Below are 19,284 nucleotides of genomic sequence, written 5' to 3'. Positions count from 1 at the left end.
GCAGCAAGTTTGGAGAGGACTGAGATCAATTCTGAAAGATGTCCTACTGTGAGTGCAGTGCTGTCAAAGAGCATTGCATGCTGCACAGCAATCCGTTTGTCTGTTTTGTTGGTTTTGTTTTATGCAACGCAAGTCTAGAGTGGTCTTACATAAAGGGAAGAGTCAGTCAGTGAGGCAAACCTCATTGATGTCTTCTTTTAAGAAATCGCTGGCCAAGCGCAGTGGCTCACGCCTGTAATCCCAGCACTTTGGGAGGCCGAGGTGGGTGGATCACGAGGTCTGGAGTTCGAGACCAGCCTGACCAACGTGGTGAAACTTTGTCTCTACTAAAAATACAAAAATTAGCCAGGCACGGTGGGCGCACACCTGTAATCCCACGTACTCAGAAGGCTGAGGCAGGAGAATCACTTGAACCCAGGAGGCAGAGATTGCAGTGAGCTGAGATCACACCACTGCACTCCAGCCTAGGCGACAGAGCAAGACTCCTTTTGCCCCCAAAAAAAAAAAAAAAAAAGGAAAGAAAGAAGTTGCTGGCTGGGCACAGTGGCTCATGCCTATAATCCTAGCAATTTGGGAGGCAGAGGCGGGCAGATCACCTGAGGTCAGGAGTTCAAGACTAGCTTGGCCAACATGGCGACACCCTGTGTCTACTAAAAATACAAAAAATAGCCGGGCATGGTGGCATGTGCCTGTTAATCCCAGCTACTCGGGAGGCTGAGGCAGGAGAATCGCTTGAACCCGGGGGCTGGAGGTTGCAGCGAGTTGAGATCAGATCACTTCACTGCAGCCGGGGCGAAAGAGCAAAACTCTGTCTCAAAAAAAAAGAGGCCGGGCGCCGTGGCTCACACCTGTGATCCCAACATTTGGGAGGCTGAGGTGGGTGGATTACAAGGTCAGGAGTTTGAGACCAGCCTGGCCAATATGGTGAAACCCTGTCTCTACTAAAAATACAAAAATTAGCCAGGCATGGTGGCGGGCACCTATAATCCCAGCTACTCAGCAGGCTGAGGCAGGAGAATCACTTGAAACTGGGGTGGGGTGGAGGTTGCAGTGAGCTGAGATCAGACCACTTCACTCCAGCCTGGAGGACAGAGCAAGACTCCATCTCAAAAAAAAAAAGAAAAGAAAAGAAATTGCCACAGCCTCTCCAGCCTTCAGCAGCCACCACTTGGATGAATCAGCAGCCATCAACACTGAGGCAAGACCCTCCACAGCAAAAAGATTACAACTCACTGAAGGCTCAGATGATTGTTAGCATTCTTTAGTGCTAAAATATTTTTAATTAAGGTGTATACTCTGTTTTTGTAGACATAATGCTGTTACACACTTAATAGGCTACAACATAGTATAAACATTAATTGGCCAGGCGCGGTGGCTTACGCCTGTAATCCCAGCACTTTGGGAGGCCAAGGTGGGCGGATCACGAAGTCAGGAGATCGAGAGCATCCTGGCTAACAGGGTGAAACCCCATCTCTACTAAAAATACAAAAAGAAATTAGCCGGGCATGGTGTTGGTTGCCTGTAGTCCCAGCTACTCAAGAGGCTGAGGCAGGAGAATAGCATGAACCCAGGAGGCGGAGCTTGCAGGGAGCTGAGATTGCGCCACTGCATTCCAGCTTGGGCGACAGAGTGAGACTCCGTCTCAAAACAAAAACAAAAAAACATTAATATGACTCTTTTATTGTGACATTCACTTTATTATGGTGGTCTGGAACCAAACCCCAGTGTCTGTGAGGTGTGAATGTCTCTGGTGACATTGGCGTCCACTGAATCACCCAGACAGTCCTCTTTGTGTGAGTATAGGTCTTTTGGTTCTAGGTGTCCAGAAGGTGCCTTTGAATGGTCCAGAGCTGGACCATTCAAGTGGATGGCACGCACATGCCCACCTGTACCCCTGCCTAGTGTCCCCATAACAAGCTTGGCCAAGTGCCTTGACAGTTACCCCAACTTGTTAGGCAGGTCAGCTGCCCCTGGTGAAGCCTTACCTGCGGTCAGTCCAGAGCCACAACAACAAGAGTGTGAATGAGGCACTCAACTACCTGCTGACAGAGGAGGAGGACTATCAGGTGGGTGTGCAGGAGGGAGCCCTGTCCTGGGTGGGCTGGGCTTCTCCCCTGCAACTGCCATTCTGTTCTCAAAGCAGGCTGCCTTTGCACAGGAAAGTATGCAGGCCTCACAGGACACCAGTGGATGTATGGGTAGGGGCCCTTCTAAGGCCGTGGTGATAGCAGCAGCCATCAAGTAACACAAGGTGTCTGCTCCATGTGTAGGCAGCCCATGTCACAATGTCTCATCCCTCACAGAAAGGCTGTCTTCCTAGGGCTTAAGGGCATCTATCGATGCCTATGACAACTTTGACAACATCAGCCTGGCTCAGCGGCTGGAGAAGCATCAGCTGATGGAGTTCAGGCGCATTGCAGCCTATCTGTACAAGGGCAATAACTGGTGGGCCCAGAGTGTGGAGCTCTGCAAGAAGGATCATCTCTACAAGGTTGGTGGCCTGGGCCCCTGTTTCCTCCCACCTTCCTGCCTTGGTATACTTCCTGATGCTTTGGGGGTCACACCCCTTCCCTCTTGTTCCTGAGACCTGGCTCTGAGCTTCACCAGGGGATCCTCATGGTGGGTGGGGGGATTGGCATTAAGGGGAGACCATATTTAGAACATAGGGTAAGAATTGAGAGTGAGTTAGAACCCCTTAAAAACTGTTTGCATTGAAAGACTTACAGAGTCTTAATGAGTTGATTCTTTTCACGACAGTTACCAAAACACAGTGTGGCAAGATTCACTTTTTGACACCTACTTTACTTCCTATAAAGATTTGGGAACTTACCTGTAATCTCAGCACTTTGGGAGGTTGAGGTGGGCGGAGTGCTTGAACCCAGGAGTTTGAGACCAGCCTGGGTGACATGGCAAGACCCCGCCTTTACAAAAAATTAGCCAGGTGTAATGATGGACATCTGTGGTACCAGCCACTCGGGTGGCTGAGAAGGGAGGATCACTTGAGCTCAGGAGTCAGAGGCTGCAGTGAGCTATGATCACACCACTGCTCCGTAGGCAAGAGTGAGACCCTGTTTCCAAAAAAAAAAAAAGATTTGAGGAATTTAAAAGCCTAAATTAAAATCACATTCAAAGGCCAAGCGTGGTGGCTCATGCCTGCAATCCCAGCACTTTGGGAGGCCAAGGTGGGCAGATCATTTGAGGTCAGGAGTTCAAGACCAGCCTGGCCAATGTGGTGAAACCCCATCTCTACTGAAAATACAAAAGTTAGCCAGGTGTAGTGGTGTACTCCTGTAATCCCAGCTACTTGGGAGGCTGAAGCAGGAGAGTCGCTTGAACCCGGGAGGCAGAGGTTGCAGTGAGCAGAGATCGCGCCACTCCACTCCATCCTGGGTGACAGAGTGAAACTGTCCCTGAAAAAAAAAAAAAGGAAAAAAATAAATAAATCACATTCAAAACATTTGTTTCAAAGCTGGGTATAGTCCTGTGCACCTGTAGTCCCAGCTGCTTTAGAGGCTGAGGTGGGAGGACCACTTGAGAGGAAAAACAAACAGTGTGTTTTTCTACTGGTGAGAGGTTTCTTAGTATCATTCTCAGACCAGTTCTCAGACCAGGATCCAGGCATCTGCTGGACAGATTGGGCTGCCTGGAAGAACCACCAAGACCCCGAAGGCATTAGCATCCTCTGCTTGGCCTGAACATCTCCCTGGGGGTGAGGTGGAGTTGTACAAGAGGGCCTTGTCTGTGCTGTGTTACGCAGCTGAGCCAATTCCCAAGGGCCCCTTGTGCCCAGAGACTCTGGACTTGACCTGAGGGTGTTACTTATGGAGTTGGCCTTGGGCATTCCTGAGTATCTTCCCAGGACACATGGACACCTGCCACCTCTTGTCTAGCACAGGGGCTTCATTCTCATGGCTCCTGGGCTGTGCCTGTTGGCTGGGACTCCATGGAGGCCTGTGATCCCTGGAATCAGTGTTGCATTGAGTTTCACCCTAAGTTGTCACCTCCAGTGTTTTGGACTGTTCTGTGACATCTAGCCATTGGTGACAGTGCTTGTGGTCCTTCCTGAGGTGCCCAAAGAGCCCCTGCAGAGGGAATGGAGAGGAAAAGCTGCTGAGGCTCTGAGACAGCACCTGGAAGTCTCTGGACCTGGCTGCTGGGAGGAGACAGCTGGGTTCAGACGCACCTGAGGAAAGGTTGCCTTTGGCTGGCTGATCACAGCCACTCTGTCCTACCCATGTGGTCCCTGTCAGGGGCTTAAACACACAGCCTCCTCAACACTCAGGCAGTGATGAGTGAGCAGGACTGTCAGTGCTGCCAGAGGCCTACTGGCCTTGCCAGCCACCCACTCCAAGCCACGTGGGTCCAGAAGAGAGTCTAGACGACACAAAGCCACAGATAGAAAGTGGCCGAGCACACGGCCGGGCATGGTGACTCACGCCTGTAATCCCAGCACTTTGGGAGGCCGAGGCGGGCAGATCGTGAGGTCAGGAAATCGAGACCATCCTGGCTAACATGGTGAAACCCCGTCTCTACTAAAAATACAAAAAATTAGCCAGGCGTGGTGGCAGGCGCCTGTAGTCCCAGCTACTCAGGAGGCTGAGGCAGGAGAATGGCAAGAACCCGGGAGGCGGAGCTTGCGGTGAGCTGAGATCCCACCATTGCAATCCAGCCTGGGCGACAGAGTGAGACTCCATCTCAAGAAAAAAAAACAACAAAAAAAGAAAGTGGCGGAGCACGCTTCCCCCAGAACAGTGGCTGTCAGCCAGGAGTGCCTGTGGCCCCAGGGAATGATTGGTTGTCACAGCTTGGGGTGTGGTGCTATGTATAGGAGGTAGAGGCAGGGATGAGGCCTATAAGCCCCGATGCGCAGGCGGCCCTGCAGACTTCCCAAGGTCAGCCCTGCCGCTGGAGGAGCCTGCCCTGAGGCCAGAGCTGAAGCCTCCTGGAGTCTTCTTGGAGGGGTGGCCAGGTCACAGTGTGTCCAGTCAGGACCAAGCCAGCCAGCAACAGAAAAATGTATTTCCAGATGACAGAAGTAGAATCTAAATGAAAGCTCGGTCAGTGGGGCCCTCCCACACTCACCAGTGAAGAGCGGGGGCCTGCGGAAGTACAGGTGTAGACTGGAGAGCTGGATGCAGGGACGGGGACCAGGATCAGGCTGCCCAGAGTGGCATGAGCCAGGGTGGTTATGAGAGAGGAGGGTGTGGGAGAGTCTGACTCGAGCCAGCTCCAGGCCACAGGAGCAGGGCATTGACTGGGAGCTTCCTGGGGGCTGCTGCTACTGGAAGTCCTCTGGGAAGCCAGTGAGACAGTCCCCAAGGCCCACAGAAGAGGAACAGCAGTGCCCACTTCAGGCACATGTGGAAGACAAGTCAGCAAGGGTAGGCTGGGCCACTGGAGGGCACGGCAGGGAGACAGATGAGCGGGCATCACAGGTCCTCAAAGCAGCGACCCAAAGGCACCTGGAGCTCTCACCTGCGGGTCCGAATCCTGGTGCCTTTGTGGGAACAGTGTGGGGCAGGAGGCAGCGCTCTGTGAGCAGTGTGCCGGCAGGAGAGACTTCTCTACGGAGCCGGCTCAGCACATCGGGGCCATGCAGATGTGGGCACTGGGCGTCCTCAGGGACCTCCCAAATGGAACTCAGAGGTGTGTGCTGCAGGCGATGGCGGGATGCGGAGCTGAGACCGCCACAGGGTATCCTGGAGAGCACAGGTCACAGTCAGTGGGTCATGGCCAACTCCAGGTGGCGTGGCCCTGGGCAAGTGACTACATGTTGGTCTCAGGTTCCTGGTCTCTGAAAGGGGTACTAATAGCCCCTGCCATAGAGGGCCATAGAGGGAGTCAGGTGATCCAGCACTTGCTGTGGGGCTAGAAAATAAGAGAATGGCCACAGGAAGTGCAGGCTTCCTCAGGACTGGTCAGGTGCAGGTGTTATTCTATGAATGATATTGTCTTAGACAAATACATTTGCAAGGATGAAAATAGCAGTTAGGGGTTTTTTTTTTTTTTTTTGAGACGGAGTCTAGCTCTGTCGCCCAGGCTGGAGTACAGTAACCGGATCTCGGCTCACTGCAAGCTCCGCCTCCTGGGTTTATGCCATTCTCCTGCCTCAGCCTCCCGAGTAGCTGGGACTACAGGCGCCCGCCACCTCGCCCGGCTAGGTTTTTTTTGTATTTTTTAGTAGAGACGGGGTTTCACCGTGTTAACCAGGATGGTCTCGATCTCCTGACCTTGTGATCCGCCCGTCTCGGCCTCCCAAAGTGCTGGGATTACAGGCTTGAGCCACCGCGCCCGGCCGCAGTTAGGGGTTTTTGAGCCACTTGAAAGAAAAGCACATTGCTGTTTCTAGAGCAGTAGCTGTACCCCTCCTAACTGCTCCCCGGGTATCACACGCTCCATGGGCCTGAGTGCAGCACACCTGCAACCCCTAAACCCCCATCAGTGCCTTCCTCAGAGCAGCCAGTGCATGCCCTCTGCCTTTGGGGCCAGAGTTCCTGTCTCCCAGGGCACCTGCACCTCCGTGAGCCACCTGTCCCCTCCACAGCCCCTGGAGGTGATACCTCCATTTCACCAGTGGGCAGCAGGGTACAGGGAATGGCTCAGCCACGGGTCCAGACTTGCTCACAGCGCAGGAAGGCCTTCGTGGAGCCTGGTGCCACTCCCTGCCCTCCAGCCCACCTGCTGCAGGCACAAGGCCTGTGCCTGCAGGACGCCCAAGCAACCATTTGCCTTGGCTGCAGGATGCCATGCAGCATGCTGCAGAGTCGCGAGATGCTGAGCTAGCCCAGAAGTTGCTGCAGTGGTTCCTGGAGGAAGGCAAGAGGGAGTGCTTTGCAGCCTCTCTCTTCACCTGCTACGACCTGCTTCACCCAGACATGGTGCTCGAGCTGGCTTGGAGGCACAATCTCGTGGACTTGGCCATGCCCTACTTCATCCAGGTGATGAGGGAGTACCTGAGCAAGGTAGGTGCCGGGCCGGCTGCAGCTCCCTGGCCCCTGTGTGGCACAGCCCACCCCTAGCAGTGACTCTGGCCGCAGGTCTTAAGGGTGGGCCCCTTTGAGGCCAACCCAGATTCCCCAGGTAGCCCTGGCCCGCCTTCAGGAGTGGCTGCTTTCCTTGATGCTCAAGTGGTTTTCTGCCCAACATTAAGCCCCTCCAGAAAATCATGGGGAGTGCCCACTGGCAGCAGCCCTCCTGCAGACTCCAGTTGTGCAGCTGTCGCAGTGTGCACACTGCTGGGAGCACAGCAGGCATGCTCGTCCCCAGCCCTGGACTTCATCAGGGTGACAGTGAGGTGGCTGGCAATCCCAGCTCCCCGTGGAGCTCCCAGTGGCATCTGGGGGTGCAGCTGTTAGCATACCTGTTGGTGGTAGCTGCGTTTTGCTGAACACATAGTAGGAGTATTCACAGATGCACTGAATCTTTCTAACAGCCATAGGGAGGATGACTCTCTGCCTCACTGAAGTGACAGTACCTGATTGTAAAACTCTCCCTTGGTGTTGAAGTCCTAGGAGTCCCTGCTGGGACCTAGCTTTAGCCACTGTCCAGAGACCTGTGTCAGCAGTGTCATCTGGTACAGTTTGTTGTTTCTAACACTGGAAAAGTCACCTCCAGTAGCATCTACTTGCCCATCTAAACCTCCTTCAAGCCAGATGGAGACCCTTGGAAGGCACTCATGCTGAAATATCACTCAGTGGAGCAAGGGAAGGGAGGGGCCTCCCAGGTGAGTGGGAGGTAGGAGGGAAACAGGAAGGTGAGTTCATGCTGCCAGCTTTAGCCTGGAAGTGCCTGGAGGGCTGCCTGCCGCCTGCAGAGCCTCTAGGCGGCTGCCCAACCCCTAGTGAAGGCCATCCCAGAGGCCATTCGAGGCCATCGCCCTTCTGTAGGACAGTGTGACCCCATCCCATCTGCATAGCACGCCTGAGTGAGAAACTCCCTGATGACTGTCAAGGGGTGGGGAGGAAGGGACAGCCCTGGCCACATGGCCTGAGATGCATGGGCTGCCAGGGGACATGGACTGGTTGGATTGACAAGGGCCCTGGTTCCCCCACCACAGTGGATGGCAGCTCCCTGCAGGCAGCATGTGTGGTGTGTGGTTTGTGGTATGTAGTGTATGGTGTGCGTTGTGCAGTGTCTGGTGTGTGCCTGTGGAAGCTGCTTTCACCATGATGAGCGGGTTTTCCCATCCCTCAGGTGTCTTTCCTGAAAGTAGTCTGTGTTCTGAGAACCAGCACAAGGAAAGAAGAATGTGCTTGAATCTCTTCCTGGCGGTAGAGGTCCGTGGGTTAGTGTCAGAGGAACTCAGGCTCACCAGGCCTCAGGGATGTCATCCTGTGGGGGTCAAAGTACTGTTGTGGGGATCCCCCAGGACTTTGAGGAGCACATTCCCTTTCTGTTGTGGATGATGGAGTTAGCAGCCACTATCACCTTGGTCTGCACTGTGGCTGCCCAGCCTTGGCCCAGGGTTCCCAGACTCCACTGGCCCTGGGAAGTGGTGGCTGCTGCAGCACCTGCCCTGCTGCTGCCCACCTATTTCTGCCGGGGCAGATGAGACGCCTGTCATGGGGAGAGTTCAAGGAGAGGAGGGGGCTGGCAAGGGGTTTCCCAGTCAGTGGCGTGGGGTTGTGAGCTGATTGTCAGCTTGAGCTGGGGCCCAGCTGACTCCACACAGCAGTGCTGGGAGAATGAGGGCACAGACAAGAAGCACAGTCCCTTCCTGGTGGACAGCTGGGCCCAGGGCCTCGTGGCTCATCTGGGAAGCTCAAGGGCCATCCCTCTGAGATGTCCCCGGCACTCTCCCAGTTTAGGGAGGGTACAGGCCTAGCTCACCCCTCACCCTAGGTGTCAGCGAGTGTGCCCCCTGCTCCCTCCTCACTTCTCAGCCCCCCAGACCCCAGCTCATGGGGGCACATTCTTGTTTCTCTTTCTTACTCAGTGTGTTTGTGAGGGGATCTTAGCTGCACAGTTGCTGCCGCCCCTCCAGTGCAGTGCTGCCGCCTCACTCTCTGGCCATGGGTGGGGTCAGTGTCTGGTGAAGCCTCAGGGAAGAGTGAGGAGGCAGTTTGTCCTCAGTACTTCTCAGGTGAAGTGTCTAGGTGCCAGGTGACTTGTCTCTGAGAGCCACATGATCTCTCTGCTGGTTTGGAGGGGCGGGCAGACTAGACTGACTGGATTCAGCAGCAGGCAGTGTTCCCTGCACATGGCCCCAGCCCTGCAAGTCAGTAAATGGCAGTGTCCCTGTATCCAGAGGAGGACTTGGCCCCCCATAAGCAGGCCACACTCACAGCCTGTAACAACTGACTGCCCCAGTCCCCACTGGGAAGCTCTGGGGGCCCCACCTTTTGCTCCATCTCAGCCCAGCTACTGAGGCTTCACCTCTCCATGCCTTGCTGCATTATAAAAGTGCATGGGGTGAGGACTGAGCCACTCCACCTCTGCCCATGTGCACCTCCTCCACTGTCATTCTCCTGGAGGCCCTGTGTCCTGACCTTCCACTCTACTTTCACCTAGAGGCCGGGACTGCACTCTGTCAAGCAGGTGCTCACATGCTCTCGCCTCCTTGCAGGTGGACAGACTGGATGCCTTGGAGAGTCTGCACAAGCAAGAGGAGCATGTGATGGAGCCGGCCCCTCTCATGTTTGGTAGGTGGCACCTGTAGCCCCCAACCCCCTGGGGAGGGAGCAGGGAGGGAGTCAAAGTCCCACTGCCCTTTCCTGGCTGGGCTTTGAATGGGGATGGGAATAGATGGGTGGGGGCTGGAAGGATCCCACTGGCTGCTGGGTGTGGAGATGTGTACGTCCAGGAATGTTGGCATGGCCACTGTCCTCCCTGCTGTAAGGGTGCCTGCCTTCTGATGGGGCTGCCTGCCTAGCTGTGAACTGCTGCTGTGTCCTGCTGGGCCTGGCCCCTGGGCAGCAAGGCTGTTGCTGGTGTGTGCTGGGAGGAACTTTGCACCTGAGAACCTGCCCAGGGCAGCCTGGCTGTCAAGCAGACTGGAGAGACTGTGGGGTGCTGGGACACTGCTGGGTCAACGCAGGCCTGAGGATGTGGTGTGAGTGTGTAGCATGCTGGTGGGTCTCGAGCCTCCTGCTGAGTGTGTCCCTCCACCATTAATGCCATTCTGTTTTTTTTAGATTTTGATGGGCATGAATGAGACCCAGCTGATTGCACTAAGTAAGTGTCCCATTTGGGGACTAGCTTATCCTCTAGCCAGGCCAGCTTCTCTGGCTGACCACACACTCCTTGCCTCTGGGTGCCTACTCTCTCGGTGCCTCAGCTTCTGGGTGGTAAGGGCTGGTCCTATAGACCCTGCTTCCTGGGCCCCAGCTACTCAGGGTAGCCAGGAGAGGACCCCCATGGGCAGGAAGAGCTCTGCTCATTGTGGGCTTTCCCCCTCTGCAGGCCAGCAGCTGAGGTTGATAGCAGGCCCTGCCAGCTTCCCCTATGGATATGCCTGTGCTCCCAACTTCACCAGCCTCCAATGTACAACTTCTGCGTGTAGTGGGCGCTGTCTCCACCCACTCTACCTGCAGAGTTACTAACTTCTCCAAGGAGTGTGTCACTCCAGCAGCACAGGGGACCGCAGTGGGAGGCAGGGACACCTGGACAATATTTATTTTTGGTGAAACCCAATGATGGCAACCTCTGAGCCATCCTAGAGCCTAGGGAGGCCAGGGTAGAGGCTGACAGCCCAAGACCATCTTCAGCCGCCAGCAGGGTCTGGACTCTGGGCCCTCCTGCTGGAGCCAGGGATTCCTCCTGGGCGCCCCCGACTGGCTGGAGCTGCCCCCTCCAGGCCAGTTTGAAGACTACGTGAACACGTCTTGTTTGGAGGTACCGGACCTCATAACAGGACTCTGAGCCTCCTGGCAATCTGAAATATTAAAGTCGGTTTATCCAGGCAAAGGTGCTCTGCTTGGTGCTGGTGTGGGTGGGAGGGACAGGGGCCAGTTTCCTAGGCCCCGCAGTCCATTAAAGATTTGCTGGGCCCTCTGGGGGTGTGGGACCTGCGCCCAGAGAAGCTGCCTAGGAGAATACAGCCGCTTGCATTTGGGGTCTTTCCGGACCTTGTTCGCTGAATGCAGGAACTCTAAATCCGGGAAAGGTGTGGGTGGAAACCGGCAGGTGAGTCCCAGCCCGTGGCCGCTGCGGGAGGGGGACCCGGCGGCGTAGCCCCTTCTCACCGGCCACCCGCCTTCCTCCTCCAGCTTCGAAACGTTAGAGTTCCTCAGGAACTGGGCTAGCCCCACGTGTTTTCGGGGAGGGTATGCCCCTGGCCTCCGGGATCCCCGGGGATCCCGCTGCTCTCGCCAGTCGCGCAGACCCGAGGCCCGCTTCCCTGCGGAGCGGCATACTGTGCACCTTGACCCATAGCTCGGGGCTGGGCCACGGCTCCGCTTCTCGCAGCCCCGCCTCCCGCAGCCCCGCCCCCGCCCCCGCCCCGCGGCTCGCGGTCGCCCAGAAACTCGGCCATTGGCTGCGCTTTGGCCCCGCCCCTACGCCTGCCTCGGCGCGCCCCGCCCCGGCCTCAGTTTCCCGGCCCGCTTGGGGCGGGCTGGGGGCGGGGCCCGACTCGGACCACGCGGGGCGGGACCTGGAGCTGACGCGGCCGCCCCGCCCCCGGGACCATAACCGGCCGCTGCCGCCACCGCGGACCGAGCGCGGAGTTCAGGAGGCTCGGACCCGAAGCCGCCACTGGGCGCCCGGCCTCCCGCCCGCCATGGCCGCGCCCGGCGCCCCGCGCGCTCTGGCGGCCGCCGCGCCTGCGTCCGGGAAGGCCAAGCTGACGCACCCGGGGAAGGCGATCCTGGCAGGTGGGCCCCTCCGGGATGCGGACCCCACTCCCGCCACGCTTCCGGGTGGGCCCGGGACACTGAGGCCCCGCCCCACTTCCGGGTTGGGCCCTGGGTTGGGAGTCGTGGGGGCGCGGTCCTGGTCCCCACCCCGCGCGCTGGGGCTAGCCCGCCTGCCGCCTGTCACCCCCGCGCCTCGCCGGGACAACGGGGTGGGGGCATGGAGTCGTGGGGCCCCAGCCCAGGTTCCCGCGACATTCGCGCGGCGGCCGCGCCGGGCAAAGTCCGGGACGGGGGAGGGGCCCGAGCGCCGGCGGCCGGGCGGGGGTCTGAGGAGCCGGTGCCCGGTCCCTGCAGGCGGCCTGGCGGGTGGCATCGAGATCTGCATCACCTTCCCCACTGAGTACGTGAAGACGCAGCTGCAGCTGGACGAGCGCTCGCACCCGCCGCGGTACCGGGGCATCGGTGAGGAGGGGGAGGCCGCGGCGCCACGGGGGGCGGGTACCCAGGGCGGCGGCACCGAGGGCAGTGGGGTCCTGACGGCCCCCTCCCGCAGGGGACTGCGTGCGGCAGACGGTCCGCAGCCATGGCGTCCTGGGTCTGTACCGCGGCCTCAGCTCCCTGCTCTACGGCTCCATCCCCAAGGCAGCCGTCAGGTGAGGCCCGGCCCGGGGCTGCTGCGGGAGGAGGGTCTCGGCCGCGGCAGCCCCTCTCACCCGCCTCCCGCCTCCAGGTTCGGAATGTTCGAGTTCCTCAGCAACCACATGCGGGATGCCCAGGGACGGCTGGACAGCACGCGCGGGCTGCTGTGTGGCCTAGGCGCCGGCGTGGCCGAGGCCGTGGTGGTCGTGTGCCCCATGGAGACCATCAAGGTGGGGAAGGTCCTGGCGAGGACCCCGGACACACAGGGAGTACGGAGACTGGCGGCCGCACTGGCCCGGTGCTCCAGGGGCAACCGGCAAGCTGGGGAGGGTCTCCTGGATGCGGGGTGACCGCGGGGCCTTGGAGCAGGACGCCTGCCACGAAGGGCCATCCGTGGAGGCTGAATCTATGCTAAAGGCAGCCTTATTTACAAAATGCTTTTATAAAGCAGAAAACAAAATGACGCGTTCACTGCGAACACTGGAAAAGAACGGCAAACGTAAAGGTAGAGGCGGCTCACCAGGGCTGCCCTGTGTCCCGGAGCATGGTCCGTGTGGGCTGCCCTGTGTCCCAGGGCATGGTCTGTGCGGGCTGCCCTGTGTCCTGGGGCATGGTCCGTGTGGGCGGCCCCGGGCGGCCTTGGCTACACTGCTTCTGGGGGAAGAGCTGCAGCCCCAGTTTCCTCCACCCTGGATGGGCCCTGGGCCTGCCTGCTAACCAGGACCCACTCAGGTGGCTGCCGAGAACCTGCGCTCTTGCTTCTCTCTCTCAGGTGAAGTTCATCCACGACCAGACTTCTCCAAACCCCAAGTACAGAGGATTCTTCCACGGGGTTAGGGAGATTGTGCGGGAACAAGGTGCGCCACTGGACCTTCCCGCTAGGGCTCAGGGACCTGGGCCAGGGTGGGAAGGGCCTGCACCTCCCATCCTGCCTTGGGCTCTGTGCAGCACCCACCCTCCACACACACCAATTCCCAGCCAGGGCCTGAGAGGCTGCAGGGCAAACCCGTGCCTGCCTTCCCCCAGGGCTGAAGGGGACATACCAGGGCCTCACAGCCACCGTCCTGAAGCAGGGCTCGAACCAGGCCATCCGCTTCTTCGTCATGACCTCCCTGCGCAACTGGTACCGAGGTGTGTCTGCACCACAGGGCCCTGTCTCTGCACAGGGCCAACTGCTCTCCTCTCCTTGAGACCACCCCTGGGCGGCGGGCACCCACCTTTTGAGGTGCTGATCCAGGCTCCTCCCGGCACCCTCTGACCACACCTTACCCCTCATATCCAGGGGACAACCCCAACAAGCCCATGAACCCTCTGATCACTGGGGTCTTCGGAGCTATTGCAGGCGCAGCCAGTGTCTTTGGAAACACTCCTCTGGATGTTATTAAGACCCGGATGCAGGTGCGGGGACTGGGAATGCAATGGGAAGGGGGCACCGGGCCAGAGCTAGCTGCTGAGCCCCTGCCTGCTGATGTCCCGCAGGGCCTGGAGGCACACAAATACCGGAACACATGGGACTGCGGCTTGCAGATCCTGAGGAAGGAGGGGCTCAAGGCGTGAGTAGGGGAGGGGCAGGGCTATTGTCCCCACCTCAGACCTTTCCGGGCCTACCTGGCCTTCCCACACCCTATGCCGTCCCCTTCAGGCCTCTGTGCCTCCCCCTTCAGCATCTGGGGATTGCCCTGTGCAGGGACACTGCACTGACCTGCCTTCCTCTCCCCACCCCTCCTCCCACCCAGATTCTACAAGGGCACTGTCCCGCGCCTGGGCCGGGTCTGCCTGGATGTGGCCATAGTGTTTATCATCTATGATGAAGTGGTGAAGCTGCTCAACAAAGTGTGGAAGACAGACTAAGCCTAGAGAGGCTGCAAGGGGACCGCCCCAGGCACCTCCAGAGTGCCCCACCACCTTTGTCTCACATGATTCCAGTGCAGTAGTGCCAAAAGGCCCTTCCCACGTCCCTCGAGCTCTGTAGCCTGGTCTGTGCATTGTGGCTGTCAAGTCCATGTGTCCCCCCTGTGGTCTGACACCACCACTGTGTCCTGGTGTCTGGCCCAGCCATGGCTGGGTGTGCATCTGGCCTGTGACCCCGTGCCCACTTGTCCATGTGCATACTGTGAGCCCTGTGCCTGTGTTTCATGTTCTGTGTCATGTGACCTGTGCCCCGCCTCCCGGGGTGCCCGTGTGGCCTGGGTCCTCGGCCCTGTAGCCCTGGCCCGGTCCCAGTCCGGTGCCTTCCACCCTGCCCCGGCCTACCACAGCTGCCTCCGGGCCTCGGCCTGGCTTCACCGCATTCCAGGGGCTGCAGCCCCTCGCTTCTCCCGCCATTGGCCTTAACTGGCCCTCGGGCCCTCCCTCCGCCCGGGACAGGGTGGCACCCACCACTCTCAGGACCACCCTGCCAAGGCAGAATAAACCGGATCCTGTTGCAGTCTCCTGTCCTGTGCTTGTCCCTGTATGGGCCCATCTGTGCATGCGATTGGTGGCTGTGCCTCTGCAGGGGACCAGGCCACCTTCATCTGAGGACACTGCAGTAGGGGTACAGGGAAAGCCTAGTGTCCACCCAGGGAAGGGTAGCTGTGGCCACAGTGTTGGCTCCCTGAGAAGCCCAGCGCCAGGCCAAGAAGGATCTGGGCTGCACCCTGGCCTTCTCTGTGGCCTGTGGGCAAGATCCCATGATATGGGTAAAAGGGTGTGTTCACAAGGCCTCAGGGTGGCCTGGCAGAGAGCAGTGTTCAGAGCAGGGGGCTGGACCCAGGAGATGGAGTCCCCAGGACGACTGCCTGCCCCTCACCCACAGGGAAGCTTAGGGAAGGGTTGGGTTGCCCAGGGCCCCTCCGGGGCATGCCCAGCTCCTGAGTGAGTGAAATGCGCTGCTTGTGGGGAGGAGGAGATGGGGGCATGCTGGGGCCTCTGAACTCCTGGTGGGGGTGTCTGGCCTCTGCTGCCCAAAGGCTCTGGGCAGGGGCCCTTCCTTGTTCCTTCACCGAGGCTGGGAGGCAGCTGCCCTGGGGCAACACGGAGTGGGGCTGCCTGGCCAGGGCTCTCTGGGCACCTCATGCCACAGCCATGAGCCTCAGAGGAAGGTGTCCCTCTGGCTGGAGACCAGAGCTCTGAACTGGCATGTCCCCATGGGGCCAAGCTCCTCTTTCCACAGCCTATGAGCCACGCGGAGGACACTCGGGCAGGACAGGATCAGTCAGTGCCCCTGGCTGTGCAGAAAAACCAGCTTCCTGTCCAAGTGCCTCCGTGGGGGAAAAGTCATGCAAGCATTTGGCTCGGACTGGAGAATAAGCTTTTGCCAGCCAGAAACTCCATGTGAACAGGTTCTGTCCCTGGGGAGACTGCCCTGTCCTGATGACCTCACACAGCACCGGATCCCTGGAATCCTGGGAATGTGCAGCTGGGGAGGAGTCTGGGGTGCAAAGGGCCAGAGGTGACAGCCAAGCATGGGTTTGGGGGTATGAAGGGAGCAAAGGGTTTGGAAGCCTCCTTGGGGAGAGCCGCTGGGCTAGGGAGGGCTGGGGGTGGCTCAGCACTCAACCTGTGCTGTGACGGGATGGCCATGCACTCTCCATGCTCATGGCAGACTTCCCAATCTGTTGCTACAGAAGAGAAAGGGCCCAGGCAACAGAGCCTCCCCTCCTGCCCCTGTGCACTAGGGCATGCAAGTGCCACCACGAGAACCCCACACCAAGATGCTTCCTGTCCCTGCACCTCAGAAGCTTTGTTGTGGGCTGGCAAGCAGGCAGTGGGCCGCACTGGTCCACAGTGCCAGCCCTGAAACCTGGAGGGGCACTCAGCTCTCTGGGGCCTGCCCTCTAGGCCTCAGCATCCACTTGCTGTACTCCCTGCAGGTGCTGAGAATCATGCTTAGTGCAGAGCAAGCCCTCACACATGGCAGCTTTTTTCTTGGGGCTGTTTACAGTCTCCCCAGGTTCCAGGCAGTTCTGGGAGTAGCCAAGGCCTCGCAGCTGCCTGAAGGGAACCCCCCGCCCCCACATCCTGACCTCCAGAGATGCCAGCCACTCACTGCACACCTGCATTGAGTCCTGTCCCTGTCCCTCTCCAAAGGAAGGGGCTGAGGCTGCACTAGCTGAGAGCAGGGTGTAGGATGGCATGGGTCTCCATCCTCCCTGGACCCCTGCCATTCTCAGGGTCACCTTGTTTATGCTTTGAATCACAGGACAGACATCAGGTAGCACAGCCAGAAATGTTGATCGAGCTGGGTCTGAGTCCCTTGGGGCCACGAGCATGGAGGAGCTACCTACTCTGGTAGATAGAACCCACACTGTAGGCTGCTTCACACATTCCCTCAAGAAGTAAGCAGCCTCCAGTCTTGGGGCTGAGACCCAAGGGGAAAGGTGTCTGTGCAGGAAAGAGCTGGAGGCTGGAGAGGCAGGCAGGGGCCTGGAGGGAGCCAAATTGCATTTTTTTTTGAGATAGAGTCTCGCTCTGTCGCCCAGGCTGGAGTGCAGTGACGTGATCTCAGCTCACTGCAAGCTCCACCTCCGGGGTTCACACCATTCTCCTGCCTCAGCCTCCTGAGTAGCTGGTACTACAGGTGCCCACCATCACGCCCAGATAATTTTTTTTTTTTTTTTTTTTTTGTATTTTTAGTAGAGAAGGGGTTTCACTGTGTTAGGCAGGATGGTCTTGATCTCCTGACCTCGTGAGCCACCGCACCCGGCCTGCCAAGTTGCATTTAACCAGACTGCAAAGAGGAGGCTTGCAGCAGGGAGTAGCATAGACTAAGAACACTGGGGCCCTTAGGGGCAGAGGGGCAGAGACATGTGGATGGGTCTCCAAGCTAGCCTGCAGGCAGAAGGGTCTTGATTTCTAGCGTGGTGCTCCACGTCTCCCCACTAACCAGGACACTCGGCCAGTGCTGGGGAGAGCCCCAGGAGGTGGCTAAGTGCACATTGGAGGACTGGATGAAGACTCCAGGTCACCATGTCCTGCTCCAGCCAGAGCCACAGTGGCCAGTTAAAGTCACAGTCTGGAATCTGAACCTTACCAACTGTGCCCAGAAGGGACAATGGCCTCACAGAAAAGGACGAGGGAGCAGGTGAGGTGGTGACTACACCTAGGGCAGGGCATGGCTAACCTCCAGCCTTGTCCTCACCACTGTGGGACTGAGGCCTCCAGGCAGCTACCCCGCTCCATCCTCCCGCTCCCCAGATTCCTTGACGTTCCCCTCACACACTGCTGCGTGCCACCTCCTCCACACTGGGCTTTCTGTTCCTGTGTAGATGATGAATGGCAGTCAGAGCTTAGTATTCAAAAAAGCCAATGACTCCTGTCAGTGGGTCTGTCTCCTCTTAGCCAACAAAGAGAATGCTGGTTTGGGGGTTGTGTCCCTCTCAGCACTCACAACAAACACTATCTTGGTCGAGGATGAAAGAGTAGTATTTTCCTCACTTTTTATTTCCTCTGTGTTTTCACAGATTCCCTGCACAGGGTCTTAGGTAAGGGGCACAGAACCAGGGGCCACCTCAAGACCTGGGAACATGGACTGAACAGACACACAAGGGACAGGGGCAGAGATGATGCAGGGACATTGGCGAACTGAAAGCACAGCCTGAAAGGGGTGCTGGGAGGACCACAGAGAACACTGAGGATCACGGATAAACATGACAAGGCCAAAAACATGGGTGACCCATGGGAAACATGGTGGCCCTGTAGTTCCACTCCACCCATTCCTACCTGACAAGTATCCCTGAGAGCAGCCTCCCTTCTGCTCAGGTTGGGCCAGGCCCTGACCCCTGACCCTCCCCAACATGGCCCTTATTACACTGTTGTCACATTTGTCCCCTCTGCCAAACCACACTCATCCACCACCCATCGCCCACTTAATTCTCCACTGACCAGGCCTGACCTGGGAACAATGACCAGCTTTTAGCTGTATCTGGCAGGCTACACTTAGCCACAGGAGTGTCATCTCCTGAAGTGACCTCAAGAGATGCACCATCTCATCCCTCTGCCTCCAAGCTCTGCTTATATCCCTGCCGTGGCCGGTGGCTCACTAGCTCCAAGCAGCGCAAGCTCTCACAAGCGCGGCTCCTGGAGCTCCTGGGTCCCGGGGCACATTCCATGCGCTGGGGGCTACGGCCCCCGAGGCTCGCGGCCATCCTGCCAGTCGCCCCGAGGCAGCCCTATGCAGGCCCCAGCTGCCGCTGCCGATGGCCCTGGCCAGTCACCCCCTTCTCTCGGGGCCCCGGGGACTCGCCTGGGGTTGTCATGGAGGAAGGTAAATAAAATGCCAGCGACCGTGATCCGGGGGCTCATCCAGCGGGCCGGCCCAGGTCACGGGAGAGGCGCTGTGCCCGCCAGGGCCAGGATGGGGGTCGCCTGCGCTGAGGGGCGGGGGCCACGGCCGCAGATCACCCGGGCCCCGCTCAGTGCCCAGCCACACCGAGAGGCTTCCTGGGGCCCATTTCCGAAAAAGGAATGGACTTCCTCAGTCTCGCGGACCGGCCATCCAGGCAGGTAGGGCCGCCGAGTCGGATCGCGTTCTCGGAGCGCACAGGCTGCGGGGACCGCCATGCTTGCGCTCGGAAGTTGGAGCGGCGCGCGCTGATGGCGTCACGAGGGCGCGCCCAGTAGCCCGGGGCTGTGCACGCGCCCTGCCGGGGCTGCTAGGTCTGGAGCCGCGCTGCTCAGACCCCGGCCGCCTGCACCGCCGCGGGCTCGACGCCTCGTCCGAGGTTGATTGGGCGGCCTGGAGGTCCCTCGCGGTTACTGCCACCAGCCCCTGACCTTCGGGTTTCATCGCGAGTCCCCGTCCTTGCCTGCAGCCCCTGGATTCTCGCCGGCCCAGCCATATCGTCTACCCTCCCCGAGCCTCTGACGG

General features: G+C 58.7%; 2 protein-coding genes across 7 annotated transcripts in view; both read left to right on the top strand.

Moving 5' to 3' along the window:
* The window catches only part of LOC105480735 (clathrin heavy chain like 1), a 113,849-nt gene extending 102,944 nt beyond the window's left edge, over positions 1-10,905 (top strand). For 4 of the 5 annotated variants that reach the window (XM_071080008.1, XM_011739882.2, XM_011739883.3 and 1 more), the window contains 6 exons: positions 1,956-2,066; positions 2,321-2,491; positions 6,741-6,962; positions 9,566-9,641; positions 10,134-10,173; positions 10,402-10,905. In XM_071080008.1, coding sequence (XP_070936109.1) covers positions 1,956-2,066; positions 2,321-2,491; positions 6,741-6,962; positions 9,566-9,641; positions 10,134-10,153 — 600 coding nt within the window. In that variant the 3' untranslated portion in view covers positions 10,154-10,173; positions 10,402-10,905. Of the gene's footprint in view, positions 1-1,955; positions 2,067-2,320; positions 2,492-6,740; positions 6,963-8,193; positions 8,285-9,565; positions 9,642-10,133; positions 10,174-10,401 lie in introns of all 5 variants that reach the window. The other variant, XR_011613882.1, reaches the window with a different exon arrangement.
* A 642-nt stretch (positions 10,906-11,547) lies between these two features.
* LOC105480734 (solute carrier family 25 member 1) lies at positions 11,548-14,862 on the top strand. Of its 2 annotated transcripts, XM_011739879.3 has the most exons (9): positions 11,548-11,813; positions 12,150-12,257; positions 12,349-12,448; positions 12,526-12,664; positions 13,207-13,291; positions 13,461-13,565; positions 13,717-13,832; positions 13,914-13,987; positions 14,171-14,862. In XM_011739879.3, the coding sequence occupies exons 1-9, from the start codon at positions 11,720-11,722 to the stop codon at positions 14,283-14,285; spliced, it is 936 nt and encodes a 311-aa protein (XP_011738181.2). In that variant the 5' UTR covers positions 11,548-11,719; the 3' UTR covers positions 14,286-14,862. The 2 variants fall into 2 exon arrangements, with proteins under 2 accessions (XP_011738181.2, XP_070936112.1); XM_071080011.1 differs by lacking the exons at positions 11,548-11,813; positions 12,349-12,448 and having other exon boundaries at positions 12,144-12,257.
* The last annotated feature ends 4,422 nt before the right edge of the window (positions 14,863-19,284 follow it).

Source organism: Macaca nemestrina, chromosome 15, assembly GCF_043159975.1.
Source record: "Macaca nemestrina isolate mMacNem1 chromosome 15, mMacNem.hap1, whole genome shotgun sequence".
Taxonomy (NCBI): domain Eukaryota; kingdom Metazoa; phylum Chordata; class Mammalia; order Primates; family Cercopithecidae; genus Macaca; species Macaca nemestrina.
Note: the sequence above shows the minus strand (reverse complement) of the source record. Positions and strands in the feature narration are given on the sequence as shown.